This window comes from Apodemus sylvaticus, chromosome 14 (genome assembly GCF_947179515.1).
Source record: "Apodemus sylvaticus chromosome 14, mApoSyl1.1, whole genome shotgun sequence".
NCBI lineage: Eukaryota > Metazoa > Chordata > Mammalia > Rodentia > Muridae > Apodemus > Apodemus sylvaticus.
This window is the reverse complement of record NC_067485.1, coordinates 5,549,181-5,571,181: the sequence shown is the minus strand read 5'-3', so window position 1 is coordinate 5,571,181 and position 22,001 is coordinate 5,549,181. Positions and strand designations below refer to the sequence as shown.

The following is a 22,001-nucleotide window of genomic DNA, read 5'->3' as shown; positions in this document are numbered from 1 at the left end:
GGGCATAGGATTGCCTAACCTAGCACCTAAAACCTTATGTGCTCTCTAGAACTTATATCCACAGTCTTCACACTGGGATTAAAGAAAAAGTGGCTTCTTAATTTCCAGTCTTCTCTTCACACATCAAATGAATAATCCTTGTCAACAAACAATAATCAAAATATGATCTGTATTCCCACTAATTCTTCTCTGAAATTTGTCATAAATCCACCAAAGAATCCAAGTACTGCCATCTGTTTCTTAAGAATTTTTGACTCATGTATCCATTGGATACTTAGTTGGCTCTGTATTCAACCTCATGGAATTTTTTAAATAATTTGTTTTCAATTCATTATCCTTAATTTCCTCATATATAGTAAAGAAATTGAAAATGCTTTATAGAACTATGGCTTACCCTGGTCTCTCTGTGTCAAAGACACCACTATAATTTACCACCTTCAATACCATAAACATGTCAGAATAGGCAGTTCACAAGAAATGTGTGAGAGACCTCTTATGTATCTGATTTTTTTCTGACTCTAAAAAACAGCTTGGCAAAATTGTAATATCAGGTAGACCAGGCAAATTCTATTAAGACCCTTGCCTTTGAGAGATAATCATAAATGAGGAACTAACTACTTTGGGCATAAAAAGGGCAGGGAATCATTGATCTTTTCCATTAGAATGTTTTTTAATGATTGATTTATCATATTTATATGAACACACTGTAGCTGTTTTCAGACAGACCGGAAGAGGACAACAGATTCTCTTACAGATTGTTGTGAGCCACATTGTGATTGCTGGGAATTGAATTCATGACCACTTGGAAGAACAGTCAGTGCTCTTAACCACTGAATCCTCTCTCCAGCCCCCAACTAGAATTTTTTAACAGTAAATAATACACCCCCTTTATATGGATTAACATAGAATATTGAGTTCACATGTTCATCTTCATTGACTTCCTGAATTCTAAGAGCATCCTTGATTTATTTTGCTCTCTTCTAAATGTGTAGGCCCACACTCCAAGCTCTAACATATGTGAATAAGCTCGTCCTTTGGCAGAAAATTCTAGATATGGAGGCAAAGTAGCCAGGATATATGAAGACTAACAAGAGCCTTCAAGAAGAAGGAAGGTGCTATTCCTGAGTTGGTTCTTCCATGTACTATATAGGTAATGATGGATTTGCTTCTTTAGGCAAGACCAAAAATACTGGATTTTGGTAAAGGTTCCTGGTATTAAAATGATTTTACTATTATTAATAAATTATGCACACACACACATACGCACACACACACACACAAACAAACAAACAAAAACAATCAGTTGGTGTTAGCCAACCCTTTGAGCAGATCTCTGTAGAACAATGTAGATGTAATATTACAGTGATGTTCTACATACAAATAGATAATCTTATTCTTATTGATGATCCTATATGAATTCCTAAAATTATTTAGTAAATATTAAACTCTTTTACAATAAGACTACTAATAAGCCTTCTCTAATAATCAAAACTCCAAAGAGAACACTTCTAGTTTTTAAGTGTCACCTGTTAATTGCTTCTGAGATTGCAAGAAGGCATCTACAACTTAGAACACATTGCAAGAAGTTATAAAACAACTATTCAAAAGTCATTAAAAGGAAATTAATGATTCACTATTTTTGCAAGGAAAGAAGATAAAATTTTGACAGGGTCTATAAAAAATATTACTACTACCTTAGACATAAAGATTATGGGTTTTAACTTTCAATGACCGAATTGAGCTACTAACAGATAATGAATTTTTAGTCAGAAACATCATGTAAGCATTCTATTGTAAAGTTCTTCTTAAATTTATGATTTGAATATGTGGAAAATTGTGGCGAATTTTTTATAATATGATCATATATTCTGAAAGAGATAGAAGTTCTGAGGGGTAAGGGAGGGAGAGGGGAAGATAGAGCTTCTCGGTTCTTGCAAGATCAAGCAAAGGCTACTTTACTTAATTATCTGTCATTAGGCTACTTGAGTTAATCAACTAAGCCTGCAACTTTTAACTCTTAAAATGAATGAGAATTTTTTAGGACTTTAAAGAAGTTATCAATAGGCATTCAGTATAGTTAGAGAGCTAAAATGTTTGGAGACCATCAGTCTTTAAAGCTATACATGCATCCAATTCTGTGGCTTATTCAATCCATTTCAGACTGGGGAGCTACCCAGCAGAAGACACCTTAGTGATCTTGCATGAGGCAATTACAATGAACCAAAGCTTGGAAAGACCTGTGTCCATCGCTCTGTGTCCCAGTGACCAATGATTCCAGACTTTGCGTCAATTACTCTCTGAGCACTAAGATACTATCGGTAGGAAAGAATCAACAGGAACAGAAAGGAGCCTTGGGCCAAAACAATTCACCCCTCCTAAGTTACATCTACCTAACTTACTCTTGATGACATGATATGGACATATATCCTCATTCTCTGTCACACCCCTCCTTCCCTGTATATTATTATATTTATATCTTGAAATGTCCTGTGGTTGTTAAAAATCACACAAAGAGAAAGTACTCAGCAGAGTTATGCTCTCTATAATATTTGTTCATAAAGAAGCCACAAAGAATATTCTTAGCCCTCTACATTACTGGCCAGGCTTCTGGGGCATATTCCTGCCTTGGGTGAACCAATACAACATAGAAACACTAGCTACAAAGAGGCATTTCACCTTTAAGGACCAACAAGCTAATCCTCACACCAAAGTTAAAGCTTAGGCAACAAAATTACACTAGCAACCAATCGATCAAATCAATCAACCAAATCAATTAATCACCAATCAATCACATTTAAAATTTTTTCATCTGATTTTATACTTCCACATGTTAAGGCCTTGCTGTCACCATTTTCCTTCTTCCATTCATCTCTTTTCCTTATTTTTCCAAATAAGGAATTAAAGTATTCTGTAACTAAAGTTCATGAATGGAGCTGACTATTTGGGTCAAGGTACATGCTGGAATAACACTCATACATCTTCCTTTCAAGCCTGGATTTTCATTCCTGTCAGACTTGGTTCTCTTCTAGTTTTAAACAAACTTAAAAATGTTACACTTGTTTTCTTTATATTTTAATTATAATTGAGGAGTTAAATGGTATTTATGAATAAGGATATTTTTCTAGAACTCTCTGAGGAAATTCTAAAATTGGAAATATTCTTAAGCTTCCATTTACTACTCTTTCTACATTAAACCTATTATTTCCATTTTTAAAAAGTATGTAATTCAATGAAGAGAACTCAGTTCTTCAATAATTTTACAATGATTTTATTAGTCTATTTTGAGATATAGATAACATCCACAAAATTGTTTCTAAGGCTGTGGTGATCTCAGGAAAAGGGTGCATTCTAATCAGAGTCAACTGGAGATGTCCAAATGTTGCAGCTGTTAGAATGCTGCAGCTCCCATTCCAACCTAGACACCATCAGAATCTGTAAGACTTAATGAGTAAAGAGCAAGTTTAACAACACAAGTAATTGCATCAATTACTCTCTGAGCTACAAGACCATCTGTCCAAAACTGAGGAAGAAACTTAATGTCTAGATATTACAAAGTAGATAATTAATTCTATAAGTAAATAGCCATAATGTGTAAGATATTCAGAGATTTTAACTTATGAAATTTCTTCTATTCTAGTTTCAATCCTGTTTGATTGAAGCTTTAATTTCAATACATAAGTGTCACCCCAATGTCAGAAAAAATCAAAACACATTTAACAGTTCTCTTGACTATACTAATGCACAGCTGATGATATGTTTCCCAACACAATGGAGACTTCTGTCTCATCACTATGAATTACCATTTCCAATTCAAGCCCTAATTGCATCTTAGAACACAGAGAAAGCTTTGACCCTCAAGAATGATTCATCTTGTGATGGCCACGTGTCCTTTTTTGTTAATGGTCCATATAAACATGACTCAAATTCAAAATAATCTGACAGTCAAAAAAAGGAGAAAGAAAGTGGAAAACTTAGTGCAATGGTATAAACACTCAATTCTTTGAAAGAATTGTTTACATCGTATTGGTACTGGTTTTAACACTTTCTTTCAAAACAGGGTTTCTCTGTGTAGCCCTTGCTTTTATGGAACTCACTCTGTAGACCAGGCTGGCCTTGAACTCAGAAACCCATCTACCTCTGCGTCTGAAGTTCTCGGATTAAAAGCGTGCACCACTACTGCCTAGCTGATATTTGTTTTTTTTTTTTTTATAGAATAAAACCTAGAAACAATAGGCAGACAATGGGAAGAACACAAAACACCAATGGAAAGGGCATAGGATTGTCTAACCTAGCACCTAAAAACTCATGTGCTCTCTAGAACTGATATCCACAGGCTTTCCACTGAGATTAAACAGAAAGTGGCTTCTTAATGTCCAGTCTTCTCTTCACACATCAGTAAAATGAATAATACTTCTCAACAAACACTAATCAAAATATGGCCTGTGTTCCCGCTAATTCTTCTCTGAAATGTGGCATAAAGGCCACCAAAGAATCCAAGTACTGTTATCTGTTTCTTAATAATTTTTGACTCATGCAAACATTGGATGCTAAGATGGCTCTGCATTCAACCTCATGGAATTTTTTTAATAATTTGTTTTCAATTCATCATCGTTAGTTTCCTCATATGTAATAAAGACACTGAGAATGCTTTATTGAACTATGGTTTACCCTGGTCTTTCTGTGTTTGAGACACCACTATTATTTACTACCTTCAATACCATAAACATGTCAGAACAGGCAGATCATAAGAGAAGTGTCAGAGACCTCTTATGTATCTGATTTTCTTTTCTGACAATAGAAACAGCTTGGCAAAATTGTAATATCAGGTAGACCAGGTAAACTCTCTTAAGACACCTGCCTTTTAGAGATAATCATAAATGAAGAACTACTTTTGGCACAAAGGAAGGGTGGAAAATCGTTGATCTTTTAAATTAGAATTTTTTAAAGATTGGTTTATTATATTTACATGAGAACACTGTAAATGTTTTTAGACACACCACAAAAGGACATCAGATTCTAATACAGATGGTTGTGAGCCAATATGTCGTTGCTGGGAATTGAACACATGACTACTGGAAGAGCAGTCAGTGCTCTTAACCACCAAACCATCTATCCAGCCCCTGATTACAATTTTTAACAGTAAATCATGCACTCCATTTATCTGGATTAACACATAGTATTGGATGCACATGATAGTCTTAACTAACTTGGTGATTTCTAAGAGCAACTCTGGTTTATTTTGTTCTCCTCTAAATGTATAGGCCCACACTCCAAGCTCTAACATATGTGAATAATGCCTCCTTTGGCAGAAAATTCTATCTAGGAAGACAAAATAGTCAGGATATATGAAGACTCCCAAGAGCCTTCAAGGAGAAACTAAAAATTAGCAGATGATATTCTTGAGATGGTTCTTCCATGGACTGTACAGTTAATGATGGATTTGCTTCTTTAGGCAAGACCAAAAAGACTGTAAATTGGGATATATATATATATAAACAATCACTATGTCCTAGCCAATCCTTTTGAGTGGATCTCTGTAGAACAAGGAAGATGTACTCTTATAGTGATGCTATAGAGACAAATAGGTGAATTCTTAGTCCTTATTGATGATCCTATATGAATTCCTAAAATTATCTTAGTAAATATTAGACTCTTCTAAAATAGGACTGCTATTAAGCTTTCTCTAATAATCAAAACTCCAATGAGAACACTTCTAGTCTTGAAATGTCACCAGTAATTGCCTCTAAGATTATGAGCAGGGATCTACAATTTATAGAACATTTCAAGAGGTTATAAAACAACTAACCAAAAGTCATGAAAAGGAAACTGATGATTTACTATAGTTGCAAAGAAAGAAGATAAAATTTTGACAGGGTCTATATGAAACTTCACTAATACCTTAGTCACAAAAATTATGGTTTTTAACTTCTAATGACCCTACTGAGCTAGTGATATATAATGAATATTCAGAAAAGTACTCTTAATGGATATTCATGTAAACATTCTTTTTTAAACTTCATATTCAATTTATGATCTGAATATGTGGAAAATTGTGGTGAAGTTTTACAACATGATCATATATTCTGAATGATGTAGAAGTACTAACAAGAGAGAGAGAGAGAGAGAGAGAGAGAGAGAGAGAGAGAGAGAGAGAGAGAGAGAGAGAGAGAAAGAGAGAGAGAGAATTTTTAAATGAAAATGAAGAAAAATGCTTTAGAGAAAAGAGATTTCTTTCTTGGAGAACTTTCATAGAAAGCTCTTTAAAGAGAAGCTTTTAGAAAGAACTTAGAAACAAAGTTTAAAATGACGTTTCAAAGTGTCCTTCCTTTCTTCCTGCAAATTCAACTGGAAGACAGAGCTTCTCAGTTCCTGCATGATCAAAGGCTACTTTACTTAATCATCTGTCATTAGGCTACTGAAGTTAATTAACTAAGCCTGCAGCTTTTAACTCTTAGAATTAACAAGATTTTTTAAGAAGTTTAATGAGGTTATCAATAGGCATTTAGTATATTTAGAGAGTAGAATCTGTACTCTCTAAATATACTAAGGAAAACATCAGTCTTCAAAGAGACACCTGCATCCCATTCTGTGGCTTACTTCAACCCATTTCAGACTGGGAGGCTGTCCAGTAGAAGACACCTTAGTGATCTTGCATGGGGTAATTACAATGAACCCTAGCCTGAAAAGACCTGTGTTCATTACTCTGTGTCCCAGTGACCAATGATTCTGGACTTTGCCTCAATTACTTTCTGAGCACTAAGACACTATCAGTAGGAAATAATCAACAGGAAGAGAAAGGAACCTTGGGTCAAAACAATCCGTGCCTCTTGAGTTACATCTACCCAACTTCCCCAATTACATGATATGGACTTATATCCTCATTCACTGTCACGTCTCTACCTTCCCTACATATTCTTACATCTATATCATTTATATGTCCTGGGGTTGATAAATATCACACAAAGAGAAAATACTCATCATAGTTAGGCCCTCTGTATAATATTTGTTTGTGAAGAAGCCACAAAGATTATTGTCCACATTCTAAATGACTGACCAGGCTTCAGGGACATATTCCTTCCTTGGGTGAAACACTACAGCATAGAAACCTTCACTGCAAGGAGGCATTTCACCTGTTAAGGGACAACAACTGTTCCTTCACACCAAGGATAAAGCTTAGGCAACAAAATGACACTACCTTCATTGTTAATTGCTCAGGCTTAGGGGTTGACATGTACTAGCCATTTAGGATATACACATAAGACATTTCCCATGTATACATATGCTGTATCACAACAACATTCTTTATAATATCATATTAATATAAATGGACACTTCACAAAATTAAGAAATATTGTACAGAAATAGTACAGGTTCCACTAGAGAGTCTTCTCCAGCAAAGACATGTTGGAAGCTTGCATTCTTGACCAACATCTGCTATGAAGTCATTTGTCTGTGGCAGGCTGTGTGATGGCACTGAGTATGGACCAGAAGATCCTTGTTAGGTTTGACTATGGATAACGTATAAGCCTCTGTGGGTCCAGGTACAATGTTGAAAGTTCAGTGCTCACAGGGCAATACACAGGCTCCCATGCACTCTTAATGCATGTATTGAGATAACAGAAGTAAGATCCTACAGACCATTCCCAAAGATACAATTATTTTTTATCATTTAATTAGATAGTAACTTTGAAGAACTATTAGCTTGGGGATTACTTACCAGCTCATGAATAACAAATTGGGTTTTAGTTTTTTAGAGTTTCATAGATATGTCATGGGCAAATTCATATTTAAGCTGCCTGGTGGCCTGACTGGAGTTGGCTTCTGAGGCCCACATTTTACAACAGTTTTTGGTAGCAAATATTTATCTCACAAACATTACATTATTCCTAGTCAGACTAAATGCTCCATGCACTTAATAAAATGAGTTTTAGGTTATGATATTTACACTTTAGTAATCTGAATATGAACACTTATTTTATGTCAATGTGTGCTTATTCCTAGATGCAAGAGTCATATTCCTGAATCATTTCTCCTCTCAGATTCACACACAAACAAAAGCTAGGTGACTTGAAACAAGGGACAGCATCCATTCTTGTCCCTCAACTTTTGCACTATTTAGAGAATACACTAGATAACAGTCTGAGGAATCAATAACTTTTATAGCCTAAGCTTCTAAATAACACGAGAATCCTAATCCAAAATAACGCATTCCAGTCGATCTTAGCAACATATTTTCCTGCTACCAATTTCTGTTCCACATTGGCTCCTGTTGCTATGCTAGAAATCATGACCAAAAAAAAATTGGTATGTGTGTGTGTGTGTGTGCGTGCGCGCATATGTGCATGTGCGTGCATGTGTGTGTGTGCACGCGCATGTGCATGCATGCATGCACATCTTTGGTGATAGGTCAGAGCCACTTGTAGGAATCAGCTCCTCTTATTATGTGTGTCTTTGAATCAACCTCATGTCTTCATGCTTTCAAGAAAATGCCCTTATGTTCTTGAGCATCTTCTTGGTCTCTAGACACCTAGCATCTTCTTTTGCTTTATAAAATAGTATTTAAAATGACCTGATTTGCTCTATAGCATGCTATTTTAGCTTAGAAATTGTTTCTCAATTCTGTTGAGGCATTTGTGAGAAGCAAAAGAAATTTTGCTTTCGGCAATTTAATAAATATTATATTAAAGGCATTTTTATCTGTTACTTAGTTAGGTGTCTTGCAAAAAATTCTTATTGGTCACATCTGTTTCAGAAGCCAATAAAAGAGGATACATTCAAGATTGAAAGCTTCAGGAACTGATAGCTAAACAGAAGCCAGTCTTGGGTTTACAATGTATATAGCCAACACCATTTGAAGTATATAAACCAGAAACAAAATTACTGTAAAATGTATTTAAATTGTTATATTGGAGTTAGCCTTGAATTCTTGCTGATACAAAGTATGAGAATTTCAGGCAACTACTAATACAAGTAATGACTCTTTTAGTACAAAATATAATATTTAAGCATGGCATGGGAGGCGTAAAGAGATTGCTCAGTGGTAAGGAGTATTAGATGCTCTTCCAGAGGTCAAGAGAACAATTTTCAATACCCATCTTGTGGTTCACAATCATGTGTAATTCAAATTCCAAGGGATTTGACACCTTCCGTCCTCTATTGGTACAGTACACAGACTGTACTAGTCATCCTTTGCAAAATAAAGATCAAAAACTCAGAGACAGCAGGTGTTGGCAAGGAAAGAGGAATACTCCTCCCCTGCTGGTGGGATTGCGAACTGGTACAACCACTCTGGAAATCAGTCTGGCTGTTCGTCAGAAAACTGGACATGATACTACTGGAGGACCCCATTATAACACTCCTGGGTATATACCCAGAGGATTCCCAAGCATTTAATAAGGGCACATGCTTCACTATGTTCATAGCAGCCTTATTTATAATAGCCAGAAGCTGGAAATAACCCAGATGTCCCACAATGGAAATGGATACAGAAAGTGTGGTATATTTATACTACTCAGCTATTAAAAACAATGAATTCATGAAATTCTTAGGAAAATGGGTGGAACTAGAAAATATCATCCTAAGTAAGGTAACCCAGTCACAAAAGAACAAACATGGTATTCACTCAATGATAAGTGGATATTAGCCCAGAAGTTTCAAATACCCAAGACAAAATTCACTTATCAAATGATGTCCAAGAAGAAGGAAAGAGAGGCTCCTGGTCCTGGAAAGACTCCATGCAGCAGTGTAGGGGAATACCAGGACAGAGAAGCAGGAGGAAGTTGATTGGGGAACAGGGGGAGGAGAGAGGACTTATGAGACTTTCAGGGAGTAGGGAACCAGGAAAGGTGAAATCATTTGAAATGTAAATAAAGAATATATCTAATAAAAAACAAAAAAGCAAAAGTAATTTATTGTTTAGTAAGGAATAGAATGGAATTGAATGGAATGGAATTAAATAGGAGAATAGAGTAGAGTAGAGTAGAGTAGAGTAGAGTAGAGTAGAGTAGAGTAGAGTAGGGTAGGGTAGGGTAGGGTAGGGTAGCGTAGCGTAGAATAGAATAGAATAGAATAGAATAGAATAGAATAGAATAGAATAGAATAGAATAGAATAGAATAGAATAGAATAGAATAGAATAGAATAGAATAGAAGCATTCTTTTGCATACTGACCTCCAGTTGAACTAGCACCATTTGTTGAAAAGGCTATCTTTTTCCACTGGATGGTTGTAGCTTTTTTGTCCAAGATCAAGTGATCATAATTTTGTGGGTTCATTTCTGGGTCTTCAATTCTATTCCATTGATCTATTTTCCTGTCACTGTACCAATACCATGCAGTTTTTTAGCACAATTACCCTGTAGTACTGCTTGAGATTGGGGATACTGATTACTGTAGAAGGATCTATTCTTCTATTACTGTAGAGGATAGTTTTAGCTATCCTGGGATTTTGTTATTCCACATGAATTTGAGAATTGCTCTTTCTACGACTATGAAGAATTGAGCTGAGATTTTGGTGGGGATTGCATTGAATCTGTAGATTGCTTTTGGCAAGATGACCATTTTTACTATATTAATCCTGCCAATCCAAGAGTAAGGAAGATTTTTCCATCTTCTGAGGTCTTCTTCGATTTCTCTTCAAAGATTTGAAGTTCCTGTCATACAGATCTTTCACTTGTTTGGTTAGAGTCACACCAAGATTCTTTATATTATTTGTGGCTATTGTGAAGGGTGTCATTTCCCTAATTTCTTTCTCAACCTCTTTATCCTTTGAGTATAGGAAGGCAACTGATTTGCTTGAGTTAATTTTATATCCAGCCACTTTGCTGAAGTTGTTTATCAGCTATAGGAGTTCTTTGGTGGAGTTTATTGGGTCGCTTAAGTATACTATCATATCATCTGCAAATAGTGATAATTTGACCTCTTCCTTTGATCTCCTTTTGTTGTCTAACTGCTCTGACTAGAACTTCAAGTACTATATTGAATAAATATGGAGAGAGAGGGCAGCCTTGTCTAGTCCCTGATTTTAGTGGGATTGCTTCAAGTTTCTCTTCATTTAGATTGATGTTGGCTACTGGTTTGCTGTATATTTCGTTCATTATGTTTAGGTATGGGCCTCGAATTCCTTCTCTTTCTAAGACCTTTAACAGGAAAGGATGCTGAATTTTATCAAATGCTTTTTCAGCATCTAATGAAATGACCATTTTTTTTCTTTGAGTTTGTTTACGTAGTGGATTGCATTGATGGATTTCCATATATTGAGTCATCCATGCATCCCTGGGATGAAGCCTACTTGATCATCGTGAATGATCACTTTGATGTGTTTTTTCATTCGGTTGGCAAGAATTTTATTGATAAATTTTGCATCAATATTCATAAGGGAAATTGGTCTAAGGTTCTCTTTCTTTGTTGTATCTTTGTGTGTTTTTGGTATCAGCGAAATTGTGGCTTCATAGAATGAGTTGTGTAATGTTCCTTCTGTTTTTATTTTGTGGAGAGAGAGGAATATTTCTCCACTACTGGTGGGGTTGCAAGCTGGTACTACCACTCTGGAAATCAGTCTGGTGGTTCTTCAGAAAACTGAGAATGATCCTTCCAGAGGACCCTGCTATACCCCTCCTGGGCATATACCCAGAGGATTCCCCAGCATGTAATAAGGATACATGCTCCACTATGTTCATAGCAGCCCTATTTATAATAGCCAGAAGCTGGAAAGAACTCAGATGTCCCTCAACAGAGGAATGGATACAAAAATTTTGGTATATATACACAATGGAGTACTTACTATTCAGCCATTAGAAACAATAAATTCATGAAATTCTTAGACAAATGGATGGAACTGGAAAACATCAGTCTAAGTGAGGTAACCCAGTCTCAAAAGAACACTCATGATATGCACTCACTGATAAATGGATATTAGCCTCAAAGCTTGGAATACCCAAGACACAATTTACATATCAAATGATGTCCAAGAAGAAGGAATAAGTGACCCCTGGTCTTGGAAAGGCTCAGTGCAGCAGTGTACGGGAATAACAGGACAGGAAATTGGGAAGGGGTGGATTGGGGAACAGGGGAAGGAAAGAGAGCTTATGGGACTTTCGGGGAGGGGCTATCCAGGAAAGGGAAAATCACTTGAAATGTAAATAAAGAATATATTGAATTAAAAAAAAATAGAATATCCATTCCTCCGTTGAGGGATACCTGGGTTCTTTCCAGCTCCTGGCTATTATAAATAGGGCTGCTATGAACATAGTGGAGCATGTATCCTCATTACATTCTGGGGAATCCTCTGGGTACGTGCCCAGGAGTGGTATAGCAGTATCCTCCAGAAGAGATGTGCCCAGTTTTCTGAGGAACCGCCAGATTGATTTCCAGAGTAGTTGTACCAAGTTGCAACCCCACCAGCAGTGGAGGAGTGTTTCTTTTTCTCCACATCCATGCCAGCACCTGTTTTCTCCTGAGTTTTTTATCTTAGCCATTATGTCTGGTGTGAGTTGAAATCTTAGGGTCGTTTTGATATTGTTCTTCTTCCTATGAGGTGGCAAACCCCTTCAGCTTCTTTAATCCTTTCTCTAACGCCTCCATTGGGGACTCAACACTCAGTTCAATGGCTGGCTGTGAGCATCTGCCTCTGTATTTGTAAGGCTCTGGCAGGGCCTCTCAGGAGACAGCCATATCAGGCTCCTTTCACCAAGCCTTTCATGGCATCCACAATAGTGTTGGGGTTTGGTGACTGTATATGGCATTAATCCCCAGGTGAGACAGTCTCCGGATGGCCTTTGCTTAAGGCTCCTCTCTACACTTTATCTACTGTGAATATTTTGTTCCCCTTCTCGGAAGAACCAAAACACCCACACTTTGATCTTCCTTCTTTCTGACCTTTATGTGGTCTGTGAATTGTGCCTTAGGTATTCAGAGTTTGGGGGGATAATATCCACTTATCAGTGAGTGCATACCATGTGTGTTCTTTTGTGATTGAGTTACCACACTCAGGATGATATTTTCTAGTTCCATACATTTGCCTAAGAATTTCATGAATTAATTGTTCTTAATAGCTAAATAGTACTCCATTGTGTAAATATACCAAATTTTCTGTAACCATTCCTCTGTTGAAGGACATCTGGGTTCTATCCAGTTTCTGGCTATTATAAATAAGGCTGCTATAAACATAATGGAGTATGTGTCCCTATTGCATGTTAGAGCATCTTCTGGGTATATGCCTAGGAGAGGTATAGCTGGATCTTCAGGTAGTAATATGTTCAATTTGCTGCAGAGCTGCCAAACTCATTTGTAAAGTGTTTGTACCAGCTTGCAATCCCACCAGTAATGGAAGAGAGTTCCTCTTTTTCTACATCCTCACCAGCATCTGATGTCACTTGAATTTTTGATTTTAGTCATTCTGACTGCTGTGAATGGAATCACAGGGTTGTTTTTATTTGCATAATAACTAATGATGTTGAACATTTTTAGGTGCTTCTTGTGTTTTTATCTTATGATTTCAGCTACATTTCATTTATCATCACCTCCTCTAGGAGTGTTTCTGGGCTTATGGTCAGCAAGTAGGGGCTTGATATTATAGAGAGTGAGAATTCACAGCCCTGCACTCTGTAGGGAGGAACACATGATGCCATCTCACTGCATAGCATAGCCAAGAATTAAAACTGGGTGAATTTGTGTCAGTTAAAAATGCCACATACAGAAATTTTCATGTAGTCTTTCAGAACAGGGTTGCTGTTAGATAAATAGAACCCTGAAAAAATGACAACCAATGGTAGAATATCATGCATTACTAAAAAGTAACCCACACTTACTTCTGAAGACCAGCACCATATTCACTCCTGAATGTAAGATAGTGTTTATATTTGACCACAAAAAGTCACTACAAAAAATCTATGAACTGTACTAGAATTTAATTTTTAAAGTATTTTATTTGTGCAAACATTAATGGTGAAAATAAAGTTTTCACAGGATTCATGAATATTTGTCAATGAGAGCAACAGTTCTGACTCATAATGTCAAAAAATTGAAAGCTTTGAGAATTTAAATGGCAGCAGAGCTCTTCTAGGATTCAACTCTAACACAACAAAGGAAGGCTGGCCACTGAAGTGGGTGACATTACTGTGGAAATGCTGTTACCTGAAAATTCTTCCCTGTGCACATCAGACTGGTCTACAATGGGATAATGGGCATATGAAGCAATTGCACAATGGTTGTTCTGGTCTTTGGCAATCTTCATGTAGCCTCGAATGCCCCATTTTCTACCCCAGCTGAAAGGAATTATGATTTGCATTTAGTAGAAGTATAGCAGCATGGAGAATTTATAACAACACCAGACAAATAACAATTTCACAGAAGAAAAAGAAGAGGATCTACTTCTGAGTACTAAGGAGGATATCAAAGAAGACTGAATTCTACAACATTAAAAAGGGATTATTCCTGACCCAGAGGTGTTTCAGAAATAACATTTCTCAGATTTTAGAAAAGCAATAGCACAAGAATGATACACCAATAAATCAGTGAAAGAATGATAATGCTATGATAGCATATTTTGAGAAGGTTGTTGAAGCCACAAAAAAGACAGTGACTATGGACTCGAGATAAAATTCATGAGCCATTTAGAAGCAAGAGGGACATTACAGTGCCCTTGTAACCCAAGTAATTAAGCCATGGGTACAGGGCATACCTGTGCATACCTGAGCCCTGGCATAAACAGGCTAGACAAAATAGATGTTGATCTTTACATTAGCAGGAGACACTGTCTCTATATAAAAATTGGATAATGCTTGAGAAAATAAAGTGTCACTTTCATACACACATGTGCACACACACACATGTTCACAAACATGAAAATATGTAAGTATTTATATATGTACACACCACTTCACATGTACATAGGAAAACAAGAACACGTTTTTTCAAACTAAGTGGGTAAGTGTTTTCTAGGCTATGTATCCAATTACTGACTACAACCAGCAATTCTGTCATAAGTACCCTAGAAGAGAAGCCAATATACTCAACCACTGATACATCTCTCTAGCCCCTGTAATTTGAGATATAGATTAATTTGGTAGATCATACCTGTTCTTGATTAACCAGTAGTTATTGCCATCTGTTTCATTTCCCTCAAATCCATAGCCAACCACCAGAACTGCATGATTCACAGTATCATTGCTGCAATTTGGCTGATGATAAATACCTGGGAGTTAAAACGGAAGCTTTTGTGAGGCATCCATGACACATGATGGTGATCATTGCCAGAAACTATAGGCAGCATTTTCACAAGTTCCTGAAATTATTTAACTACCATTAAAGTTAATATTTGGATAAATTGTTACCAGGATTACTAACATGTATAGAGCCTCACAGAAAACTGAATACATCCAAATCAGATTTGTTGATAAACATTTGTCTATGTGGACACGAGATGAGTCATTGGAATTGTGTGCTTTTGCTACTACAATTTTATAACATCTCAAACTCACAGGGTATAAGTTACTTAATTCAAGATACTTTGTTAACATTTAATTGATTTCAGATAATCATTCTCTATAATTATTTAAAGCATCCAACAAATGGATGAGAGTTTAAAACTTAACTAGCCAATAAATTTTGGGAATTATGACATATTGACTTGCATTTGGGTGATCGGATGAAAAACAGCCCTCAGGAATATTGAATGGACAGAAGGAAAATCCAAAAACCCAGACATTAACATCCCAATTTATACAGAAAAATGATTCCGTGAATATTTAGTGGTATGAGGATAATACATTTTTTCGTAGTTCATCACATATACTAACCTCCATCGTAGAAACCGAATCTGTTAAAGGAAGCATTAACTGCAGCAGAGATGGGTCCAATAGTTGCTACAGCTTCCATTAGAATATCCTCACTTTCTGGGAGGGACACAAATCCTGTGATTTCAGCCTTGGAATTATTTGGATTGTACCTGCATGGTCCTTCCTTTAAAAGAAAAAGGGGTAATAGAGTCAATTACTTCTACCAACCTGCATCAAAGCAAAAGTCACAACCATAGCACTCTGTAATTTGCAATGCAGCAGAGAATACTACATTTTCAGATGTTATTAGTCATCCCAAAAATTGAAAGTATTCTAGGAGATGTGGAACAGAAAATAAAGTCTTGTGCCTTCAATGATGACAAAATGGTCTTCCTGTCCACAAGGACTTTTATTTTAGTGCTTTCTTTAAATCATTTATTTATTTTTATTTTATGAGCACTGGTTTGTTCTTTGGCTGCACATATATCTATGAACATGTATTATATGCCCTGGAAATGGAATTACAGACAGCTGTGAGCTGCCATATGACTATTGAGTGTTGAACCTGGGTTCTCTGGAAGAGGAGCCAATGTCCTTAACTTCTATGCCATCTCTCCCAGGCCCATAAGAAATTTCAATGATTGAGAAGTTTGTATTATATGTACAATAGTTTGCAAATTCTTCCTATTTACAGAACCAAAGAGAGCTGCATGGAGCACCTGGAAGCTGTGCAAAAAGTGACACTTTAATGACAGCATTGATGGTGTACAAAGAGATTGTACTACCTACTCTGAACTCTGAAGGTAGATAATTATCCCTACAATTGCCCAATACCCCAAGCTGAGTTGCAATGACAACATAGGATGTTGACTTACTTTTCCTTCATATGGATAGGTTGCCTCAGCCTCCAGACGTCCATTGTCCAAAACATATTCATATGCAATGTATGGATCATCCCACTGGCAACCTTCATTTCCATGAGTTTTAGTACAGTCCACTAGGTTCTGTACACTGAGAGGGATGAGTTTTCCAGTTTTGTTGAACATCTGACCTTCTATGGCACCAGTCACAGCAAAAGCCCAACAAGAGTTACAGAATTTCTAAGCAGAAAATGAAATATGATCATCCACAAACAAATACTAACTATACTGGCAACAAAGGCAACATAATAACATGAAAATTCTGTACTACCTGTTGATAGATACCTAGGAAGGGATGATAGCTCTCCAAAGGACATAGCATCTGGCCTATTGTTCATGCCCCTATTTGTTTTGTGTGGACCTATTGGTTTTATGTGTTATAAATGACAATGAAAGGGGGCATCAATTCTATAGAGAGAAGGGGGCAGAGGCTATTTATTAGAAAGTGTGTGTGGTGATTACTAAGATTTATACACTTTGTAAAATTATAAAAATCATTTATACCAGAAAAATATTTTAAAAATGAAATGTATCAGAATATGGAAAGATCATCCATGCCCATGGATCAGTAGAATTAACTAGTGAAAATGGTCATCTTACCAAAAGCAATGCACAGATTCAGTGCAATTTGCATCAAAATTCCAACATATTTCTTTCCAGACCTTGAAAGCAATTCTCAACTAAATAGGCAAAACAAAAAAATCCAGGATAGCAAAAACAATCCTGAACTTCTGGAGGAATCACCATTTCTGAACTCAAGCTGTACTATAGAGCAACAGTGATAAAAACTTCATGGTATTGGTACATTAACAGATTAACTAATGAAATAGGAATCAAAGATGCATAAGTAAACCTACACACCTATGGACACTTGACTTTTGACAAAGAAAACAAAACCATACAATGGAAGAGGGAGAATATGTTCAACAAATGGTGGTATTCTAACTGGAATAGTGAGAATAGATGCATATTTATCACCCTGAACAAAATTCAAGTCCAAATGGATCAAGTACCTCAACATAAAAAGACATACCCTATATCTAATAGGAAAGAAAGTGGGAAATCTCCCTGAATGCATTGATACAGGAGACAGCTTCCTGACCAGAAAACAATTGGTTCAAGCTTTAAGATCAACATTTGACAAATGGTACCTCATTAAACTGAAAAGTTTCTGTAAGACAAAAGACATTGTCAATAGTACAAAATAGATGCCAACAGGTTGCAAAGAACTTTTCACCAATGCTACATCTGACAGAGGGCTAATATCCAAATATATATATTGGATATATATATATTATATATATAAAGAACTCCAGAACATAGGCTCCAATAAACCAAATAACTCAATTTAAATGTGGGGTACAGAGCTAAGCAGATAATTCTCAACAGAGTAATCTTGAATGGCCAAGTAGCACTTTTAGAGATGTTTATCATGCAAATCAAAACAAGCTTGAAATTACACCTTATACCAACTAGAATGGCTAAGATGAAAAACTCAAGTGACAGCCCATGCTGGTGAGGATGCGGAACAACAGGAACACTCCTACATTGCTGGTGGGACTGTAAACTTGTACAACCACTCTGGAAATCAATTTGACAGTTACTCAGAAAATTGGAAATAGTTCTACCAATAGCGTATGCTCTAATATCAAGAATTGACAAATGGGACCTCATAAAATTACAAAGATTCTGTAAAGCAAAGAACACTAAAAGGACAAATGGGCACCCAACAAATTGGGAAGAGATCTTCACCAACCCTACATCAGATAGAGGGCTAATATCCAATATATACAAAGAACTCAAGAAGTTAGACCCCAGAAAACCAAATAACCCTATTTAAAAATGGGGTACAGGGTTAAACAAAGAATTCTCACCTAAAGAACTTTGTATGGTCGAGAAACATCTTAAAAAATGCTCGACTTCACTAGTCATCAGGGAAATGCAAATCAAAACAACCCTGAGATTTCACCTTACACCAGTCAGAATGGCTAAGATTAAAAACTAAGGAGACAGCCAGTATTGGTGAGGATGTGGAGAAAGAGGATCACTCCTCCACTGCTGGTGGGGTTGCAAATTGGTACAACCACTCTGGAAATCAGTCTGGCGGTTCCTCAGAAAACTGGGCATGTCACTTCCAAAAGATCCTGCTACACCACTCCTGGGCATATTCCCAGAGGATTTCCCAGGATGTAATAAGGATATATGCTCCACTATGTTCATAGCAGCCCTATTTATAATATCCAGAAGCTGGAAAGAATCCAGGTATCCCTCAACAGAAGAATGGATGCAAAAAATATGTGGTATATATACACAATGGGGTGCTATTCAGCCATTAGAAACAATGAATTCATGAAGTTCTTAGGCAAATGGATGGAGCTGAAGAACATCATACTAAGTGAGGTAACCCAGTCTCAAAAGATCAATCATGGTATGCACTCACTAATAAGTGGATATTAGCCTGGAAAACTGGAATACCCACAACATAATCCACATATCAAATGAGGTACAAGAAGAACGGAGGGGTGGCCCCTGGTTCTGGAAAGACTCAATGTAGCAGTATAAGGCAAAACCAGGACAGGGAAGTAGGAAGGGATGGGTGGGAGAACAGGGAGAGGGAAGGGGGCTTATGTGACTTTCAGAGAGTGGGGGACCAGAAAAGGGGAAATCATTTGAAATGTAAATAAGAAATATATCAAATAAAATAAAATTAAAAAATGCAAACATTAACATTTTTTTTTAAAAAAAGGAAATAGTTCTACCTGAAGAGCCAGCTATATTGCTCCTGGTCATATACCCAAAAGATGCTCCACCATGTATGTCACAAGGACATATGCTCCACTATTTTCATAGCAGCATTATTTGTAATAGCCATAACCTGGAAACAACCCAGGTGTCCCTCAACCAAAGAATGTATATAGAAATGTGGTTCATTTACACAACAAATACTGATCAGCTATTAAAAACAAGGACATCATGAGTTTTGTAGGCCAATGGGTAGAACTAGAAAATATCATCCTTAATGGAGTAAATCATACACAAAAGTGCGTGAATGATATGTAATAACTGATCAGTGTATATTAGCCATAATATACAGAATACACCATAATACACCCCACAGAACCAAAGAAGTTAAACAAGATTGAAGGTCCAAGTGAGGATGCTTGCATCTCATGTATAAGGGGAAAAGATAGTCATGGGGGACAAAGGGAGGAAGGATCTGTGGAGGAAGCGGGAGGGGAGGGGAATAGGGGGCAAGATCAGTTATGGGGAGAGACAGGAGAAAGGCACAAAGGGCCAGGAAAATGAGTGGAAATCTTCAACTGCTGGGGAATAGAGGTAGGAGTAAAGTCTAGGAAATCTCAGAGACCTGAGATGATGGGAGGCTCCCAGGAGTCAAGGTGGGTGTTCTTAGCAGAAGTGCTTAACAGTGGGGACATGGAACCTGAAGAGGTCACCTCCTGTAGCAAAGCAGGAACAAAAGTAAAGGGATAAAGGCACCAAATGACCCACAAAATTTTTGACCCAATATTTGTTCTGTCTAAAAGAAATATAGACACAAAGATGGAAGAGAGTTTGAAGGAACAGCCAACCAATAATCTCCCAAGTTGAGACCCATCCCTTGAGCAAGCACCAATCTCCTTATACTATTAATGATACTCTGCTATGCTTACAGATAGGAACCTGGCATAACTGTCCTCTGAGGGGCTCTACGAACAGCTGTATAAAAGAGATGAAGATACCCACATCAAAACAATTCAAAGAGGGGGGGGCCTATAGGATAGTTAGGAGAAGAATTGGAGTCTCTGAAGTGGACAGGAACCCCACATTAAGACCAACTGTGTCAACTACTGTGGACCTCTGGGAGATCTCAGAGACTGAGCCACAAACCAAAGAGCATACAGAGACTAGATTGAGGTTCCCAGCACATATGTAGCAGAGGGCTGCCTTGCCTGGCCTTAGTGGGAGAAGATACATCTAGAACTGCAGAGACTCGATGCATATGGGTTGAGGGACACCAAGGGGGGCCCACCCTATCAGAAGTTAAAGAAATTGGGGAAGATACATTGTGAGGAGAAACTGGGATGGAACAGTATTTGGGATGTAAATTAATTAAAAAATGAATTCCACATCTCTCCACACTCACTGTTCACACAGAAACCCTACCTCATTTTCTACTTCAACATAGTTTAAGAACATGAACTTCTGACACTGTTATACCTGTCTCCGTACTCGAGTCACATAGCCTTTCTTTCTCCAATCCACAAATTTAGGTAGAACATCACCAATTGCACGCTTTCTGATGATTTTTCCCTTCCTGTGACTCCGGATTGGAATATTGTTCATCATTTTTCTGAATTCTTCAGCAGTCTTCAAGGAAAATCCATAAAGAATAATAAAACAAGAGATTCCATGCAAACAACTCAAGGTGAACACATTGTGAAAAATTCCATGCCATACTCACCCTGTCACCAAATTCATTCATTTTCATGGTGAAGTGATTCTTCCCCAGGCTATTCTCCATGTTGTGCAGCTTGATCATTTTCATGTTTTCTTCCCATATTGCTCTCCTCCATCCTTCTTCCTCCTAGAGATAAAGATAAGTTTTAGTATTTATTTCTAATTAATTCCTGAAGATAGACTTATAGTTGTGGGGGAATAAAGACCAAAGGAAGTGATTTCAGGACACTGTAACCATTCTCTGTGTACTGAAGAAATGGGAATCTGGACACCATTTGACTGCAATTAGACAATCTCTGAGTGAGGGGTAAAGTGTTTCGCCTATAATTCACCTTGACAATTCAAGAGCAATGCTAATTCATTCATGTGTACCTCTGTGTGTCCATTAGTTTCTGCCTTACTAACCATGGTATATGATTTTTCATATTGCATCTTCCAATCATGCCATTCAGCATCCAAACTGGGATCAAACGCTAGGGCACATGAGACCACTCCCAAACACAGGATGGCCAAAAAGAAAGTAGGACTCATATCTCAAGACCTGGAGAGGAAGGATAAATTAAGACATGAGTGTATAAACATTTAAAAAGTTTCTTCTTACTTCCTCCTCAGAAATTAAGGCATCTATTGTTAGTAAAATTCTTTGAACAATTCTTTCAAATACCATTCCAGGGATTGTAGAAAAGGGATGAAGATAAATCAATCAGCCACCGAGTTTTATTAGCTCCAATGAAAAAAAAGTGCACATGTACATAATTGTAGCAATAGAGACATAAGAGGTACAGCATAATAGTATTTCAGAAAGAGTTCCATATACAGAGAGGCCAGAAAGTAAAAGCAACCATGAATT

At 37.0% G+C, this 22,001-nt stretch overlaps 1 protein-coding gene across 1 annotated transcript; it reads right to left on the bottom strand.

Moving 5' to 3' along the window:
- Positions 1–14,068: 14,068 nt before the first annotated feature.
- Positions 14,069–21,682, bottom strand: LOC127665206 (cathepsin R-like). Its single transcript, XM_052157634.1, has 7 exons — positions 21,557–21,682; positions 21,156–21,278; positions 20,912–21,061; positions 16,649–16,873; positions 15,795–15,957; positions 15,073–15,190; positions 14,069–14,261 (listed from the first exon to the last, which is right to left on the bottom strand). Exons 1-7 carry the CDS (start codon positions 21,680–21,682, stop codon positions 14,069–14,071), a joined length of 1,098 nt encoding a protein of 365 aa, XP_052013594.1.
- Between the last annotated feature and the right edge of the window lie 319 nt (positions 21,683–22,001).

What these genes read in the sequence shown, in the direction of transcription:
- LOC127665206 (XM_052157634.1), bottom strand. Translation starts at nt 21,682, where the DNA reads ATGAGTCCTACTTTCTTTTTGGCCATCCTGTGTTTGGGAGTGGTCTCA. An exon ending in CCTATCCATATGAAGGAAAA is followed by an intron (nt 15,958 to 16,648) that starts GTAAGTCAACAT and finishes TTTCTTTTAAAG; the next exon opens with GAAGGACCATGCAGGTACAA. An exon ending in TACTGGTTAATCAAGAACAG is followed by an intron (nt 14,262 to 15,072) that starts GTATGATCTACC and finishes AATTCCTTTCAG; the next exon opens with CTGGGGTAGAAAATGGGGCA.